Genomic DNA, 16,059 nt, shown 5'->3' on the forward strand with positions numbered 1-16,059 from the left:
AGATTTTATTATATCAATATCTTATTTAATTTAAGTGATGAAAAAAGAGTTTTTACAACTAATGATGATTACTTTTTGATTAAGCTTAATTGCATCAAGTTAATTTATTTTTTATTTATTTTATTTTTGTGTTGATTTACATGATTTAAGATTCGGAGCGGCGTGAAGAGAAAAATCTGTTACATCAAGTTATTAGGTTCCTTTGTGTATTTAAACAATCTAATTTTTTTATATATATAAATAAATCTATTTTGATAAACTCAGGTCAATAAAAATTTTACTCAATTTAATTAAAAACTCTATCGAGTAGAGTTTCAAGTTCATGGAATCATTTTAACTTATGGGATGATAAGCTTATTAACCAATTAATCCACTAAAAAATTATATCAAGAGAAAAACAAACAAGAAAGAAAGAAAGAAAGAAAGGGAACAATGCTCTAATTTCTTTTTAAAATGAAATAATACAACAAATCGCACACTTTATTTTGCTGCTAGCTAGGCATACCAGATCTCATGGTCACAGCATTTAACAAATGACGAGAATTAAGCTGTTACACCTGAGAAGAAAACTGAAACTCAGAACAATGTTAGGAGAAATGAAGATGCTAAGCCACCAAAGATTGCATAAGCTGAGCCAGCAATGCTTGAAGCAACACTCCCTTTGTTCTCTCCAGTTGATGGAGATGGACCTGCAGCCAGTCAACTTAAAATCAATGCATTTTAATCGAGTCACATGTTGAACTATCTAATAAACTTTGAGCTAATTATTTGTTAGACCCGGCCCTGACTAGAAGCCGGTTAGCCAGGTCCCGGCTAGACCCGCCCCGGCAGAAGGGTTAAAAGATCATACAAAATCAAAGAACTGGATAAAAAGACATAAATATGAAAGCAAGTACCTTGAGGTGTTGAGCCTGTTGATGGACCGCTTGCTGGAGCTTGTACTGGGTATCCCACAGCTGCAAAACACAGCCCATTGAAAAAAAAACACAAAAAAATAATCTAAAGCTAGAAATCTCCATGTCTTGGACTTGGAATTGTGAATCATTGAGATCTGACCCTGAACATAAAAGGTATTATGCTGATGTTCAAAACATTGACATTCTCTAAACTCACTTGATTTAATAAGGAATCAAGAACAAACCACGTTAGAGGGCCCAAATAATACCTTACCAATCATTTAGATTATGTTCTAAGCATTTTAAATTAGATGAGTTCATGCATTGCATGTACTATAATTATAATAATGAATCAATCTTCTTCATTGTTTTTTTATTCTACTTTTTTTATTTATTTCTCCCTTCTTCTTTTTTTTAATTATACGTTAAAGTTAGCTCAATCTAACGGGTTGATTTATAAAATTTACATTTCAAAATATAATCTCAATCGAGTTTAAAAAAAATATTTGTTATCATCTTGACACTAAAAATTAGTTAATATAATAAGGTTTTTGGTAACCTACTCAGAACTTGATAGATTAACACTAAGTAATTTTCTCAAAATTTTAATAAAAAATAATTAACGCGTAAGTAATTCAATAATCCAGTTTCCTTTTCAAAACAATTTTGAATGCAGGAAACAATTAGGGGGTTCTCGCCTATCATCTACAGGCACGTGATGGAACAGGAAGTGATACATAAAAGGAGCACAATAACAGATCTAGCACGTGATTAGGTGAGGGAAAATCCACTTGAAGTAAACTATACATACATTTAAAAAAAAAAACATGATTCGACCGCAATCCCAACAACTCTAGAGACCACTTGAAGTAAACTATACATAGAATTTACAGAACACAATTACCATGAATATAAGAATGAAGGATTTGCATTAAGGATAATTTTAAGGAAAATCCAAAATTAATTAAAGAGAAGACAAATTCCAGGCAAACAAGAAATATCTGTACCAAAAGTCATGTAAATCAATGATATTTTACAAGCGATTTATTTATTTATTTATTTTTAAAAACACATGAATCTGTAAATTAACCAACTTGCAAGATTTTTCTTTTCTAGCTAGCCCTTTTTTTCTATTTTAAGAACTAAAAAAATGGTTTGTAGGGTCTCAAATTCTAATCAGAGAGAGAGAGAGGGGGGGGGGGGGGATGGCAGGTTCAAGATGGTTCCCATAATTGTCAAAGGCAGTTAATGGTGAGCATCGTGCATTAACGGTAAGTGATGGGTTTGGGCAGAGCAATTAAAGACAAGGCACTGGTAAAGTTCGTTGATAGCATTAAAGAATTGATGTGAGATTAATACAATTTTAAAAAGAAAAAAACAGGCACGTCTCAAGGATATTAATGGTTAAAATAAATTTGTTAAGGTAATTAAAATTTAATATACAATTCGAGTTTTCAATTTCGATAATTAATGGACCTTGAGAAGGTAAATAAAACAAGAAATTAAGGATCATTCATGTATTAACTAAACAAGTAAATAGATTTAATTACCTGAGCACAAGGTGGCTGAAGGAACATCAATCTTGCAGATTGCAGGAAGCTTGAGAGCTCTTCCCTTGTCAAGTGAGATCCCAAATTGCTCAGCAATATCACCACCAAGCAACTGACACAAACATATAATGTTGCTATCTATCAGCCCGGCAAGCTCAGGACAGCAATTCTTGTCAGGGACTGTCAAGTTACTTCCTTGTGTTACATACCCCAAGCAATCAGACATGTTCAACAATGGAGTTAAGCATTCGTTGACTGCTGTTGGTCCGGGTGCTGCTGGAGCAAGATCACCTGAAACGGGTGCAGGTGCAGCCACCGGAGCCGTGGCTCCTGACGTTTTTGCTGGCACTGTTGAAAAGATGGTTAGGGTGAGAAATATGGCGGTGATCGCTAGTTTCGACATTTTTCTCTCTTTATTTTCTATGCAGACACGAGCAAGCGTCGCTATGTTTCTGTCTTGTGGGGGTGGTTTTGATTTTGTGAAGGAAAGCTCGGTGTATAAGTTATATATGGAGATAGCAACACTTGCCAGCCGAAATCAATAAATATACAACCACCACCGAAGTTATTGTCCATGGATTCCTTCCACTTCCCACCGTCTTAGGTGCGAAAATTAACGCGTCTAGACTACCGTGGTTATAAACCCTCATTTATAAAATACTATTAAAAATAATTGTATTTTAAATAATATACTCTAGGTGATTTAAATACTTTTAAATAATATTGTTTTAAGATTTTAAAAAAATTTAAGTTAATTCTCACTCAAGTTTTGACTGAATTGCGGATTAATCCTTTAAATCAATTGGTTTAACAGGACTAATTTCCACCTAGTGTGAAACTCGGTTCAATATAGGTCATAGGTTAGTGAGTCATTGGGTTTCTCTGATGTGTCAAGTTAGGTTTAGTAATATTATTTAAAAATTTAAACAATATATTAAAAGAATGATTATTTTTGTAGTTCAATCTATTTTCAAAGTGTTTTTTTATCTAGAAATATTTTGCACCATGATGTTACCGAACAGTAATAAGGTTTGATATCTAATTTTCGAGGCTCCTTACTATTGTGATATATCCAATCTAATTAGTCTTGAGAAAATATTAAATTTTAACTTCAAACATATTTGATATTAAGATTTTTAAAAAAATAAATGAACATAAAACATGTAATACAATGGATATATGATCAAATTACGTGTGTGAACGTAAAAAAAAACACATGATATATGATTGAATAAATATATACAATTATGAATTATTACACCCATTTTTAAGCAAAAGAAAGACAAAGCTTTTCTCTTGTGATTTTTTTTTTATTTTTGTATGTTTTGGATGAATATAGAAGTGTGAAAGTACAACAAATTGACAGCTGATCTGCTGCTAAGCTGTCCAGCAGGCTTCCAAATACAATAAATGTCGTGAAACGAAAAATAACAGAATAAAGGGAAAGAGTGATGCTGCCTTTAAGGCTTGATTTTAATGCATTTCTCACTAAATACTCAACTGCACTGGGCCGGTGGTTAAAATGTTTTTTTTAATATATTAAAATTATATATTTATATTTTTTAAATATTATTTTTAATATCAACACATCAAAACGATTTAAAAATATAAATAATTAATTTAGAATAAAAAATAAAAAAAATTAATTTTTTTCAAAAATATCTTTGAAACGTAAAAACAGACGAGTTAGGAAATTAAATGATGAATGAGTTTCACATCACTTGTTAATTCAATACATTAAATTCATAATATTTTGACTTGTTTGTTTTTGTGTTTTAAAAATATTAAAAAAAAACAAATTTACTTCAAATTAATATTGTTTTACTGTTTTTAAATTATTTTGATTGTGCTAATATCAAAAATAATTAAAAAAAAACAAATTTAGACATTTTTAATAAAAATATATTTTAAAAAAACAGGTACCACACTTACACTCTCAATAGTCACCTTTATGTAATTATTAAGAGAAAAATAGAGCTACTGATATCCTTCTTCTTCTTTTCAATTTTGGTAGTCAAGAAAACTAACGATCAACCCTTTCTTGACTGGTTTAAGAAGAGACGTTCCATGTAATCTGCTCCAGATTTTTGAACTTTGGAGTATCTTGTAATATTCCGATAAGATTCTGTCAATTAATCCTCTTAATTCGTAGATATCGATGTACGTATTTTTTATATAAAAAAAACACAATAAAAAAATATATAAAAAATATCTCTATATACAATTATATTAAAATGACCTTTATTTATATATCAAAATATACAAGAGTAATAAATTTATACGTAAATCAATTTATGAGAGATTAATATCTATCTGATAATATATTTATAACAGATATTTTATAATCTCGTTCATTCAACACTGCCATCACAGAATTTAGACGTATATTGTGAGAAGAACGATGAAAGATTTATTTTGGTACGCTCTTCAAAGCGAATAAAGTTTTTTAATTTTAAGAGTATATAGTATAATGGAAAATCATTTGACTAGGGTTTATTTTTCTTTTTTCTTTTTTCTTTTTTTATGGTGTCAGGAATTAATGTGGTTGTTAGTGGCCAGCAAGAGGTAGATTGGAACTGATTGTTGGACAGTATCCGACGTAGGACATCAAGCAATACGGAAGGACTACGTCCAGAGAATCAAGCCACGGAGTCAGGTAACCAGTAGAGCAGGGCGGATGAAATTGTAGGGAGACCGAATTAGACATATGATGATGTTTTAGGAATATTAGGAAATATTTTGAAAAAATCCTAGAGCCCATTAACAATTATTAAGAATCCAATGCGATAACAAACTTAAACCTCGAAGACTAGTAAAGCACAGTTTGGTAGACTGCACTTTTCTAAAATTTTATTTATTTTAAAAAAAATTAATTGATTTTTTATTACTTTATATCAAAAATATTATTTTAATATATTTTCAAGTAATAAATACTTAAAAAAACACTTTGCATCGCTGTAACACCCCACCCTACTAACAAGATATTGTTCGTTTTAGTCTACGGGCCTCATGGATTTGTTATTAGTAACCACGAATGACCCTAAAACACGTCTTGCTAGTCAAGGTAAGCATATTCATATAAGACTTTCCCCCAAATCCTCACTCATTGATGTAAAATATTACAATTCACCTCCCTTAAGCGCTCGACGATCTCGTCGGCATTATCAGATAGTTAATGAGTCGGGCTCTAATACCAAATGTAACACCTTACCCCATTAGCAATATATTATTCGCTTTAGTCTATGGGTTTCATTCACGGATTTGTTCTTGATAGTCAAGAATAACCCAAAAACACATCTTATTAATTAAGTTGAGCATGTTTATATAAGTCTCTTCTTTAAATCTAGTGATATGAAATATTACAATCACAATCTCCAGCTTGGTCCAAACGGGTTTTTTCAATATTTTGGGATGACAATAACCCCCTCACCCTTAACTACATAGCTGTTAAGGTTAAGTATTAATGTGTTAATCTTAAAAACTAGTGAATTAATGCATGATTCAAGATAGATTTTTAATTGATTTTTTTTTTTAAAAAATTGAATTAGTTAAACTTGGTTAGCCCTGTAGGGTTAATCTCTGCCCTGATAGACCAATCTAATTTTTTATTAAATGAACAAGAATTTAAAAAAAAACAAAATAATATTATTTTAATAGAAATAAATGACACGAGTGGACTGATGATTTCGAAGATTAACCTATAATTTACACGTTGATCCAATAATCTAATGTACTGGGTTTTTTATATATATATATAAAAAGTCGGTCCCTAAATTGTATCTGAAACAGTTTTTATAGCTGACGTTGAGCCCCTGAGAAGCTGGAATCCAGTATATAGAAGCAAGTGACATGGATGACGTCATCAAGCCATAAGAGAGCTCATCGGCATGAAACTTTAATCAGCTGCGTGTGAGAAATTAACTCTGATTTCTTGCAAACAAGTTTTCCGCGTGGAGGTATGGTATGAGCAGGAGGCGTGAAGCACAAATCCCGAAATTATATCGTATAGTATATGGTTTTCTCCTTACTATATTAAATTTTACACGGAAATGACTACATGCCACAGCACTCCGCATCAAGCTGTGCCTTGATTTGATTTGCATGTTTTTTTTGGACAATATTAAAGTATAATTCTCGAGAAAAAGCAACCCTCTTTCAAAAGAAATTCCAAACAATTTCATGGATTACGTACTATAAATTAGAGTAGGTAGGGGCTGGATAGGAGGAGACTTGGGAGACAAGTGTAAAAGAAATTCAATGGTAGAGTATTGGAAGAGAGTTGAAATAGCCTTTTCGTAAACACATGATCAAAGAGGAGGAAAGCACTTTATTCGATCAGCACAGCTTGGTAAACCGCGAGCCATGCCACTTGCCAAGTTACTTGTTTGGGTCACACATGAATTCTCAAGTCACAAGAAAGACAGGTATTTCTAAAATATTGCTCGTGATCACACTACCTTGTTCATGAGGAAATTATATGCTTCTACTCTCCTTCCCTTCCTTCTTTTATATATATATATATATATATATTTGTTGATGCAGGATGTGAGTATTTTTATAAGGCACTTAGGTGGAGATAAAAACAATAATATTATTTTAAGATTTTTTGTAAAAAATAAAGTGATATTATTTAAAAATATGTTTTAAATCAACTTAAATCATGGATTAATTTACCAGGTTGAAAGATTAGATAAAGTATAATAACATTAGCTTTAAACACTTCATCAAAAAGAACAATGGAATATTGGAGAGGAAAGAAAATAAAAAACAACCAATATAATAATAATAATAATAAATATAAATAATATAATTTAATTGATTAGATTCTGAATTTGTTGTTTAAAGATTACCTATTTAAATTTTACAAATCTCATAGTTATTAAAAAATTATATAATTATTAATTTTAAAATATATAAGATTAATTAAAATATATGTAAGTTATTTAAATACCAATGTTAATATAATAATAATAATAATACGATGATTATTCCAACTAAAAAAAGGTGTCCAAAAGAATGTTGTCCACAGGCTTTTGCAAAGAGTGGTTGAAAAATGTTCTCTCTTATTGGAAGTTGGAAGTTGATGGCCCCGAAGAATGAGGTCAGCCATTAACATAAATTACGACACTCTATCAGCAATAATTATTACTGCTTTTTAAAATATTTTATATTTAAAAATATATTAAAATAATTTATATTTTAAAACACGAAAACAAATAAAAAACAAATTTGTTAATGAGCACCCGTCACATGCTCACGTGTTGACGAGCTCTTCCCCTGTCTATCTACTCTGCTGGCAGCAAACCCCGTCGGCATGAAATTGGGATGTTTTTTTGGGAGGTGTGTTTAGCACGGTTTAACCTTATTTTTATTAAAATTTAATTATTTTTTTATATTTTTAAGTTGTTTTAATGTACTAGTGTAAAAATAAAAAATATTATTTTCAATAAAATATATTTTAAAAAACAATTTTTATCTTAATTTCAAACACTTCCAAGCTTGAAAACAACAATTTTTTTTATTGTTATTTATCTAACGTTTGATGGGCCACTGGCCTCGAAAGTCCTTATATAAACAATAAGAAAAAAATTTATAATGGGTTAGGTTGGTAACTCGTATCTCTTGCTCCAAGAAAAATGTTTGATGGGCCGATTGATTATAAATACTCAATTAAATTCACTAATCACGAACTAATTGTAAAACAATTCATCTTGTGAGTGTTCGTCACAGTAAAAAATACTTTATATAATAATTAAAGAATATTATTAATCGTAGTTATCAACTTTGTAATATGCGTTAATGGGACGCGGAGTGGGTTCAAGACGGGATTTCTTTCAGTGGATTGGATTCAAGTCTCTATCAAACACAAAGTGTAGACTGGGTGACTGGGATTTGCAATATTTTTGTACTGTACTAGTTATCTGTAATGATTCTTTTAAGGATTCTGTTCCCTGGCAGCTGCTATTTTAATGCAGCTTGCTTACCTCAACAGGTTCACCTCACCCCAAGAAAACAAATCATCCCAAGAAATCATCCTAAGATCACAGCAATGGCGACCAATGGCGACCATTCAAGAGTGGAGAGGTAAAACATCGTCTTCTTTTTCAAAGTTGTTTAACGACCAGTTCTTGGCCAAGAGCTCGTTTCATTGGTTAATGACTGGAGTGTTTTTCGCCTTTTGTCTTAGGTATGCAGTGGTGACTGGTGCGAACAAGGGCATTGGTCTTGAGACAGTGAGGCAGATTGCTTCTAAGGGAGTTACAGTGGTGCTAACAGCTAGAGATGAGAAGAGAGGGACGGACGCCACTTGTATGCTACACAACATGGGTTTGACAAATGTTGTGTTTCATCAACTTGATGTCTTGGACCCAGTTAGCATCGAGTCCTTGGCCAAGTTTATCAAGGATAGATTTGGAAGGCTTGACATCCTGGTAAGGGTTCATTTTCAAGAACGATTATATTAATTGATCTGTCAAGAAATCTACTTGCTTTACACTTTAGTTAGGGTTCTTGATGAGTACAACCACTACGATGCAAATCTGTAGCTGTCTTTCTGTTGTCTGCGCTGACGGTACCAACTGCTGGGTATCCTTTAATTCTTGTCTGTTTAGGCATTTGATAGGATCATGTTGCATGCTGAAATTGGATTTGTCCTACTGATGTTTCTTCCAAGTATTTTGGTGAGCTCTGGGAGCTCACTGTTAAGTCCAGCAATGGATGGTATGGTTTAGCATCCACAGAAGAAGAAGAAGACGGCGAGAGAGAGAGAGAGAGAGAGACCAATTCTTCTCTTTCATTTTCTGCATAAATCCTTCTCTTTCGAGGTTGTTATATCTAAACCAAAAAAAAAAGACAACAACCAGCTACATGTGGCTGTGTTTTAATTCTCCTAGAATTCAACTAAATGAAACGTGCGTTTTCAATTCAATGTGTGGTCCCCTTTTTTTCAACTTCTTCCTGCTCAGATTGCTTCTTCTCCAGCCATCCCCTCCAGAGAATTAAGGACCTGTAACAACAATTCTAATTCCAGAAATGCTTGTGACAATATTCTCTCCCCTTGAAAATGTCCTTGTCCTCGAGGACAAATTATGAGATTTGATGTAAAACAAAAGTGTCAGCTTCAAGCACTGATCCATATATCCAAGCATCTCTATGTCTTCATTCAAAAGATTCAAAGAAGTTGCCTTTGCTTTCAACACCTCAAGCCCCTTGAACATGTTGAAAAGATTTAGAGGTTCATTAGCAACAGTACTGGTGCATTGAGGTCTACCCTTTCAACAGTATAAAGTATCCCAATGTCTCCTCTGTAAGATCAGGACGAACCTAGAATCTTCAATCAGCTGCTGGGAATATTTTGATGCCGGGAAACTTTAAAATCCACGATATGCAAGTCATAAGGCAAGGGAGCAGCTAAAGGTGAGAAGGATCTTGAAGGTGATGACACAGATAACTCCTGGGGATTCTTCGCGAGAAATGCATGCAATGGATAATTCAAGTGAGCACCAACACAGTGAAAGAGAAGAGAAGGGCTGAGGGAAGGAGGATTAGAAACAGGATCTGAAGTGGTAGAAATGCTAGGCTCAAGAAGAATGTGAAAGATCACATGCATTGGACGATTATCCATCCCTCTTTGCCCAAGACCACGTCCATCGTCTGTTAGCAAACGGCGGGCAAGCATAATCTCCAACCATCCATCTTTAAGGCTGGCCGCACCCAGTGACTGTCTAGAATGGATAGAAAACCTCATCTTTTAGCAAACGGCGGGCAAGCATAATCTCCAACCATCCATCTTTAAGGCTGGCCGCACCCAGTGACTGTCTAGAATGGATAGAAAACCTCTTACCATTGGATCCTAGCATGAATGCTGGAGAAGGCATAATGTAGTAATTCCTCGTACTAGCTCCATTGTAAATTCGAGTGCTATGGGAGATGGGAGGTTTTCTCCCAAGTCGTTTTAGGATATGAGTACACTTCCTGCACCATTAGACCCTCAGATAACACCATGTGCCCACCAGCCTCAATGATAGGCTGAGCATCGCCATTGGGTTTGAATAGGTAGGCCCCACTTCCATAATTAGAGCACATTTCTATTTCTTCACCTACAGCATTCATGGAACCATCTGTATTAGTAACTTTCTGCAACAAACCATGCTTGACATCAAAGATGAGAGTTTGATGTTGATTCTGAATTTCAGCCACACCTTCTACTATGTAGCAAGCATATGGAGCAGGGCAAGAAAATGAATTGGACATCGAGAAGTATTTTAGTTTTGTTGGTTTCGCCTTTTCACATCCCACAAAACCATTAGCAACATAATATGTTTGCAACCCCATGGCATGGACAGAAGCTTAATTTCCAATGGAGACGATGCTTCCCAATAAAAATCTTGTTTCTATCATGCTGCAATTCAAGGGACACTTGGCTTGGACAATAGTCCGGTTTGAATCCAGAACAGTAACATCATGCCTTTTAATAATAACCATCACAACCTCTTCTCTAGTTTTCTCCAAGGGATTAAAAAGTACAACAGATTGTGAAATTCCTTCGCGAGCATTGATTGCCTTAAGCACTGGTTGAGCGTCATATTTAGATCTCACCTGTTCTGACTCGTACTGGAATAAACTATGATCAAACTTTTCATGGTGAATACCAATGAGTACTTCAATTGATTTGGACATAAAAATTTGCAAGACCTGCAAAGAAGTATGCATCCAAATCCTGTAGTCTCTAACAACATGATCCCTAGTTGTGCTAGCTACCCCATCATGATGTTGGAAAAGAGCTGAACTCCTCCTCGCAACAGTCATCTTGTAGGCAAACCCCGTGGCCAATTTTTTACATTGTGCTCTCTGTTAATATCCATACAACAAAGCCATCACTATTTCTGCAGCACAAAATGTTTGCTCCGGTAACCGATCAACAGGCTTAAAGAAAGGCCTTGAGATGCAATAAGCCAATAACCACTCCAATAGTCCAGTTGCCTATCGGAATAAGTAAAGAAGTCACCCGATAGAGATGGAAAACCCCCAATCTGTCTAGAGCCAACCTCAGTAGCAGGCAGAAGATGAGAATCAGCAACCAGCTCCTCCCTACTATCTACTGTGTTTTCCAATTTCGTTCCATGCCCACCAGCAAGTTTCACTGCCGCTCCTCTCCCCACTTTTGTATTCCCTCTGCGATTGTATACCACAATCTTCCCCCGGATTTTTGTACTCTGTACTCCCCATATAGCAATGCTTATTCCCAACATCATCATCATACACCAAAGGAAGCCTGGAATCAACACGTGGATCACCAGAGCATTGCGAAACCCCGCAAAAATCCATCCGTTGCCCAAGACTACATCGGCTGGAAACTCTCTATCAATTGTTGAAGCACCTACAGTAAGAATCCCTGGAGCAATATTGGCAGCAATATATGGATCTGGTCCTGAGTTCCCAGCAGAGCAAGACACAACAATTCCATGTAGTGATGCACTAAACAACCCCCATGGTAGTCGAATCATGGTCATATTGAGGAGAATGACTCGTAGCACCAACAGATAAAGACGTCACATGGGCTCCTTATTTGCCTGAGTTGTGAGGAATATGCGTGGCAGCTGCAGTAACAGTATGTGATGGTGGCAAGGAATGTTCAACAGAGGTTGTTTGGGTGCCAAACAGGCCATCAAGGGGTAGATGACGAAGCCCACATTTGGGATTCAAGCAATTGCCATTCAACCAGAAATAGCAATCCCTAGGATTAACCCTGACATCTTCATTGTGCCGATACTCACACTCACTTCCCTTATAGGAATGGTGATCTCCTTCACGGGTCCAGCATGTTTTTGGAGTAGGGTCCTCATTTAGCTAGTTGTAACCTTTGCAGAATCAAGCCTCGTTGAAATGAGAGTACACTAATGAGGTCCTTCAATTCCCCAAATCTAGCTTCATGACGAGCTTGCATACTTTCCAGTTTCTGTCCATGTACCTCCAGTAGCTTCATCACTTGCTCATGTTCCTATGTTTGTTTCTTGTTAACAGCATCCAGTGAGTCTTCCAACCTTCTAAGATCTTGGGATCTTATATCAAGTGCCGTACCTTGAGTCTGAAGATCTGAGGCTCTGATACCACTTGTTGCATACTGAATTTGGATTTGTCCTACTGATATTTCTGCCAGGTATTTTGGTGAGATTTGGGAGCTCACTGTTAAGTCCAGCAATGGATGGTATGGTTTAGCATCCATAGAAGAAGAAGAAGACGAGAGAGAGAGAGGGAGAGAGACCTATTCTGTTATTTCATTTTCTGCATAAATCCTTCTCTTTCGAGGTTGTTACATATAAACAAAAAATAACAATAACAAACAGCTACACGTGGCTGTATTTTAATTCTTCTGGAATTCAACTAAATAAAACGTGCGTTTTTAATTCAAATGTGTAGTCCCCTTTTTTTCTGACTTCTTCCTGCTCAAATTGCTTCTTCTCCAGCCATCCCCTCCTTAGAATTAAGGACCTGTAACAACAATTCTAATTCCAGAAATGCTCGTGACAGATTAACTCCCATGATAGATGAACAAGTGAATGAAAGAAGTTAGATTTTCAAGAGCAATTTGGGTTGTCATTAATGTTTTTCTTGCTGGCTCGATAGGAATCTTCAAATGGTGTTTGGTTCAATGTTAATCATAAGTGATTTAGAGCAAAAACAAAGTTTTATTGAAGAGTTATGGATAGCAAATGTATAATTTTTCGCGGGTTTGGAATTTTGAGGGTTCTTTTCTTGTTTTTCCCGCATTTTGTGATGCATTTATTTTGTCCAGGTTAACAATGCTGGAGCTTCTGGAGTGGTAGTTGATGAGGAACGCTTGAGGGCCATGAATATAGATCCTGAAACTTGGGTGAGTTAACCTTATTCTAAAACATGAAAGCTTTGCCAGTGAATCCCAACCAGAAAAACACAACCTTATAGCAACTGTTTCTCCGTCCAGCTTTCAGGCAAGGCAACCAACATGGTTCAACAAGTGATTAAGACATCTTATGAGACAGCAATAGAATGCTTAAACACTAATTTCTACGGTGTCCAAAGATTAACAGAAGCTCTCCTCCCGCTTCTGCAGCTTTCCCCTTCAGGGGCCAGGATAGTTAATGTATCATCTCTCAGGGGTGAGCTATGGGTAAGTGCAGCCCACGTTCATCATTTTTTCTTTTCTTCTTTGATGGAGAATCAACAGACAGCATCACACTTTCGCATATAGATACTGTTGCTGAAATGTTCATTGTGGAGTCATGCATGCATAAACCTGTTTGCATTGCTGCTTAACCAATAAGCTAAAACTTGGCCTCGTTGTCTCTCTAAAGACCTTGTACTTGCAGAATGGTTACCTTGCAAAAAAATTTGATGTTTATATGCCTCGCATTAGTGGCACGTACGTATATTCCGAGTATAACGACCATCCATATATATTGAGTCCGAACCCTGCAAACTGCTTCCAAACCGAAAGTGGTGAAAGAAGCCACCTCTGCACTTCATAGAAGATAGAATTTGAACAACTTCAACTTTTTGCTTAATGTTTCACTGTAAACAATGCATTATGTGCACCTGTCTCAATTAAGGCAATCATTACTTGCAGAGAATTCGAGGAGAAGATCTAAGAAACGAGCTTGGGGATTTGGAGACACTGAATGAAGAGAAACTGGATTCAATATTGAAGAGATTCTTGAAAGATTTGAAAGAGAATACACTTGAAGCTGGTGGATGGTCATTGATGCTGCCAGCTTATAGCATCTCGAAGGCCACCCTTAATGCCTACACTAGAGTCCTTGCCAAAAGGCATCCTAACATGCTCATCAATTGCGTTCATCCTGGCTATGTCAATACAGATATAAACTGGCACACAGGACCAATGCCAGTAGAAGAGGGAGCTCGAGGTCCTGTCAAGTGTGCCCTTTTACCTGATGGAGGACCTACTGGCTGCTATTTTGATCAAACTGAAGTCGCCAGCTTTTGATCCAGCTCTTTCTACTCAGACGCCGTTGGATTTTGTCGATGCTATGAAAAGACTACCCTTTTTTTTTTTTTTTTTGATGATGATGAAAAGACCACCTAGTTAATAATCCTTCATGATATGCTTTTTGGTTCATTCATTTCATAACATGCTTACAAATTAAAATATAATCTTACACACAAGATAAGATGTGATTAATTTGAGGGCATTTATTTGCCACCTGCTATAAAGAAAATGCCGACGCAAAATATGGCAGGTAAAAACCCTTATTCTGTATACGGACTTTTACCATTCAAATTACAGATTTTTAGCAGCTTTAACAACTTCACTCAATGGCTTTCCATCCTCAACCTCACTCGTAACATTTCCCAACGCACCTGTTACAAGAGTTAACGTGAAGCACATAAAAGAACCAATAAGCATGTGCAAATACAATCATAATGAAATGCATGATCTAACGCATGATGTAACAGATGCATAACCTAACAGGTTAAGGATTGGATCAAAGCCTTGTTAAACAGGTAGCACTCAAACTCCCAATTTTACGATGGACGGGGTCTCCTGGTCAAAGTCTATGATTTGAGGATGCTATGACAGGAAGGCGAGCACCAACCTCTCAAGAATAGCTTCAAGTCAATTCAATTCTGCAGGCTAGAAAGGACCCGTAATTGTAGGTGAGAAATGAGTCGGAGGTATATGTGAGTCCATGTTTACTGGCTCCGAGTGTAGAGAGTCTAATAAGTTCTCTGCTATCCGCGGGCATATTGTTTTTTTACTCGTAAGTCGGGAATAAAGACTGTCTATAAATGTTCTTTACCCTGATGAGGAGTCCATGTTTAGGCACCTTTCTACGGTAAAGAAACTCCAGTCTGGACTTTCTTTATCTAGCACTAATCCCCGTTCCAAGAAAGACCATGATCATCACTTAGGCATTTCAAAAAAAGCCATGAGTAACTCTATGCTACCTACGGCCACTCATCGACCAAAGCATGGAAGTGAAGCTTCGAACTAGGGTTTCTACTTTGATCGATCAATCTCTGACTTTGTCTTTCGCATACATTTCCTCAATCTCACTAAGAAAAGGCATGCATCAACAACATTCAATAAGGCGGCTTGAGAATGCTTTGAGATTTCTCAGATCTCCAGTCGTCTATAGTCCACCCCCGCCATCATCAATGCAAAGATACATTGCAGTGGCACCAACCCAGATCACTTAGAGTTGAAAGTGATGAACCACTCCACTTAACCCAGCAAACTTCGGAAAAGGCTTGATCATTTAACTCTCCTGTAATCACATCAGGTGCAGCAACTAACGATTTACTGTCACAAACTCCTACTACTCTCAAGTAAACTCCCTGCCAATGCCAGCCCAAGACACAAAGTTTCAACTTTCTCAAATGAAAACGTACAAAGTCGACTTCGAATGCACATTCCCACTGTTACAGAGTTATATTCTTCATTCTATCTGTCTGTCTGTCTGTCTTCTTTGCTTCTTCTCTCTATGAATTTTCAGTTGTCAGTACAGTTTGTTGCAGTCTCTCGTCTCTTCGTGGTAGGGTTTTGGGTTTTTGGGCTGTATAAAAGGGGGGGGGGGGGGGGGGGGGTTCTACCCCTATTAGTCCCTGTACTTTAA

At 35.9% G+C, this 16,059-nt stretch overlaps 2 protein-coding genes and 1 pseudogene across 4 annotated transcripts; 1 reads left to right on the forward strand and 2 right to left on the reverse strand.

Moving 5' to 3' along the window:
• Positions 1 to 425: 425 nt before the first annotated feature.
• On the reverse strand, positions 426 to 2,970 carry LOC133679865 (non-specific lipid transfer protein GPI-anchored 12-like). The gene is made up of 3 exons (XM_062102583.1): positions 2,447 to 2,970; positions 897 to 956; positions 426 to 689 (listed from the first exon to the last, which is right to left on the reverse strand). Exons 1-3 carry the CDS (start codon positions 2,847 to 2,849, stop codon positions 577 to 579), a joined length of 576 nt encoding a protein of 191 aa, XP_061958567.1. The 5' UTR covers positions 2,850 to 2,970; the 3' UTR covers positions 426 to 576.
• Positions 2,971 to 8,164: 5,194 nt separating this feature from the next.
• Positions 8,165 to 14,561, forward strand: LOC133679627 (short-chain dehydrogenase/reductase 2b-like). 3 transcript variants are annotated; one of them, XM_062102282.1, is made up of 6 exons: positions 8,247 to 8,351; positions 8,439 to 8,530; positions 8,634 to 8,877; positions 13,242 to 13,319; positions 13,410 to 13,595; positions 14,052 to 14,561. In XM_062102282.1, exons 2-6 carry the CDS (start codon positions 8,496 to 8,498, stop codon positions 14,427 to 14,429), a joined length of 921 nt encoding a protein of 306 aa, XP_061958266.1. In that variant the 5' UTR covers positions 8,247 to 8,351; positions 8,439 to 8,495; the 3' UTR covers positions 14,430 to 14,561. The 3 variants fall into 3 exon arrangements, with proteins under 3 accessions (XP_061958265.1, XP_061958264.1, XP_061958266.1); XM_062102280.1 differs by having other exon boundaries at positions 8,191 to 8,530; XM_062102281.1 differs by lacking the exons at positions 13,242 to 13,319; positions 13,410 to 13,595 and having other exon boundaries at positions 8,165 to 8,530.
• On the reverse strand, positions 9,212 to 12,166 carry LOC133679626 (alpha-mannosidase 2-like; annotated as a pseudogene).
• Positions 14,562 to 16,059: the final 1,498 nt, after the last annotated feature.

The sequence above is a fragment of the Populus nigra genome, chromosome 19, assembly GCF_951802175.1.
Source record: "Populus nigra chromosome 19, ddPopNigr1.1, whole genome shotgun sequence".
Lineage (NCBI taxonomy): Eukaryota > Viridiplantae > Streptophyta > Magnoliopsida > Malpighiales > Salicaceae > Populus > Populus nigra.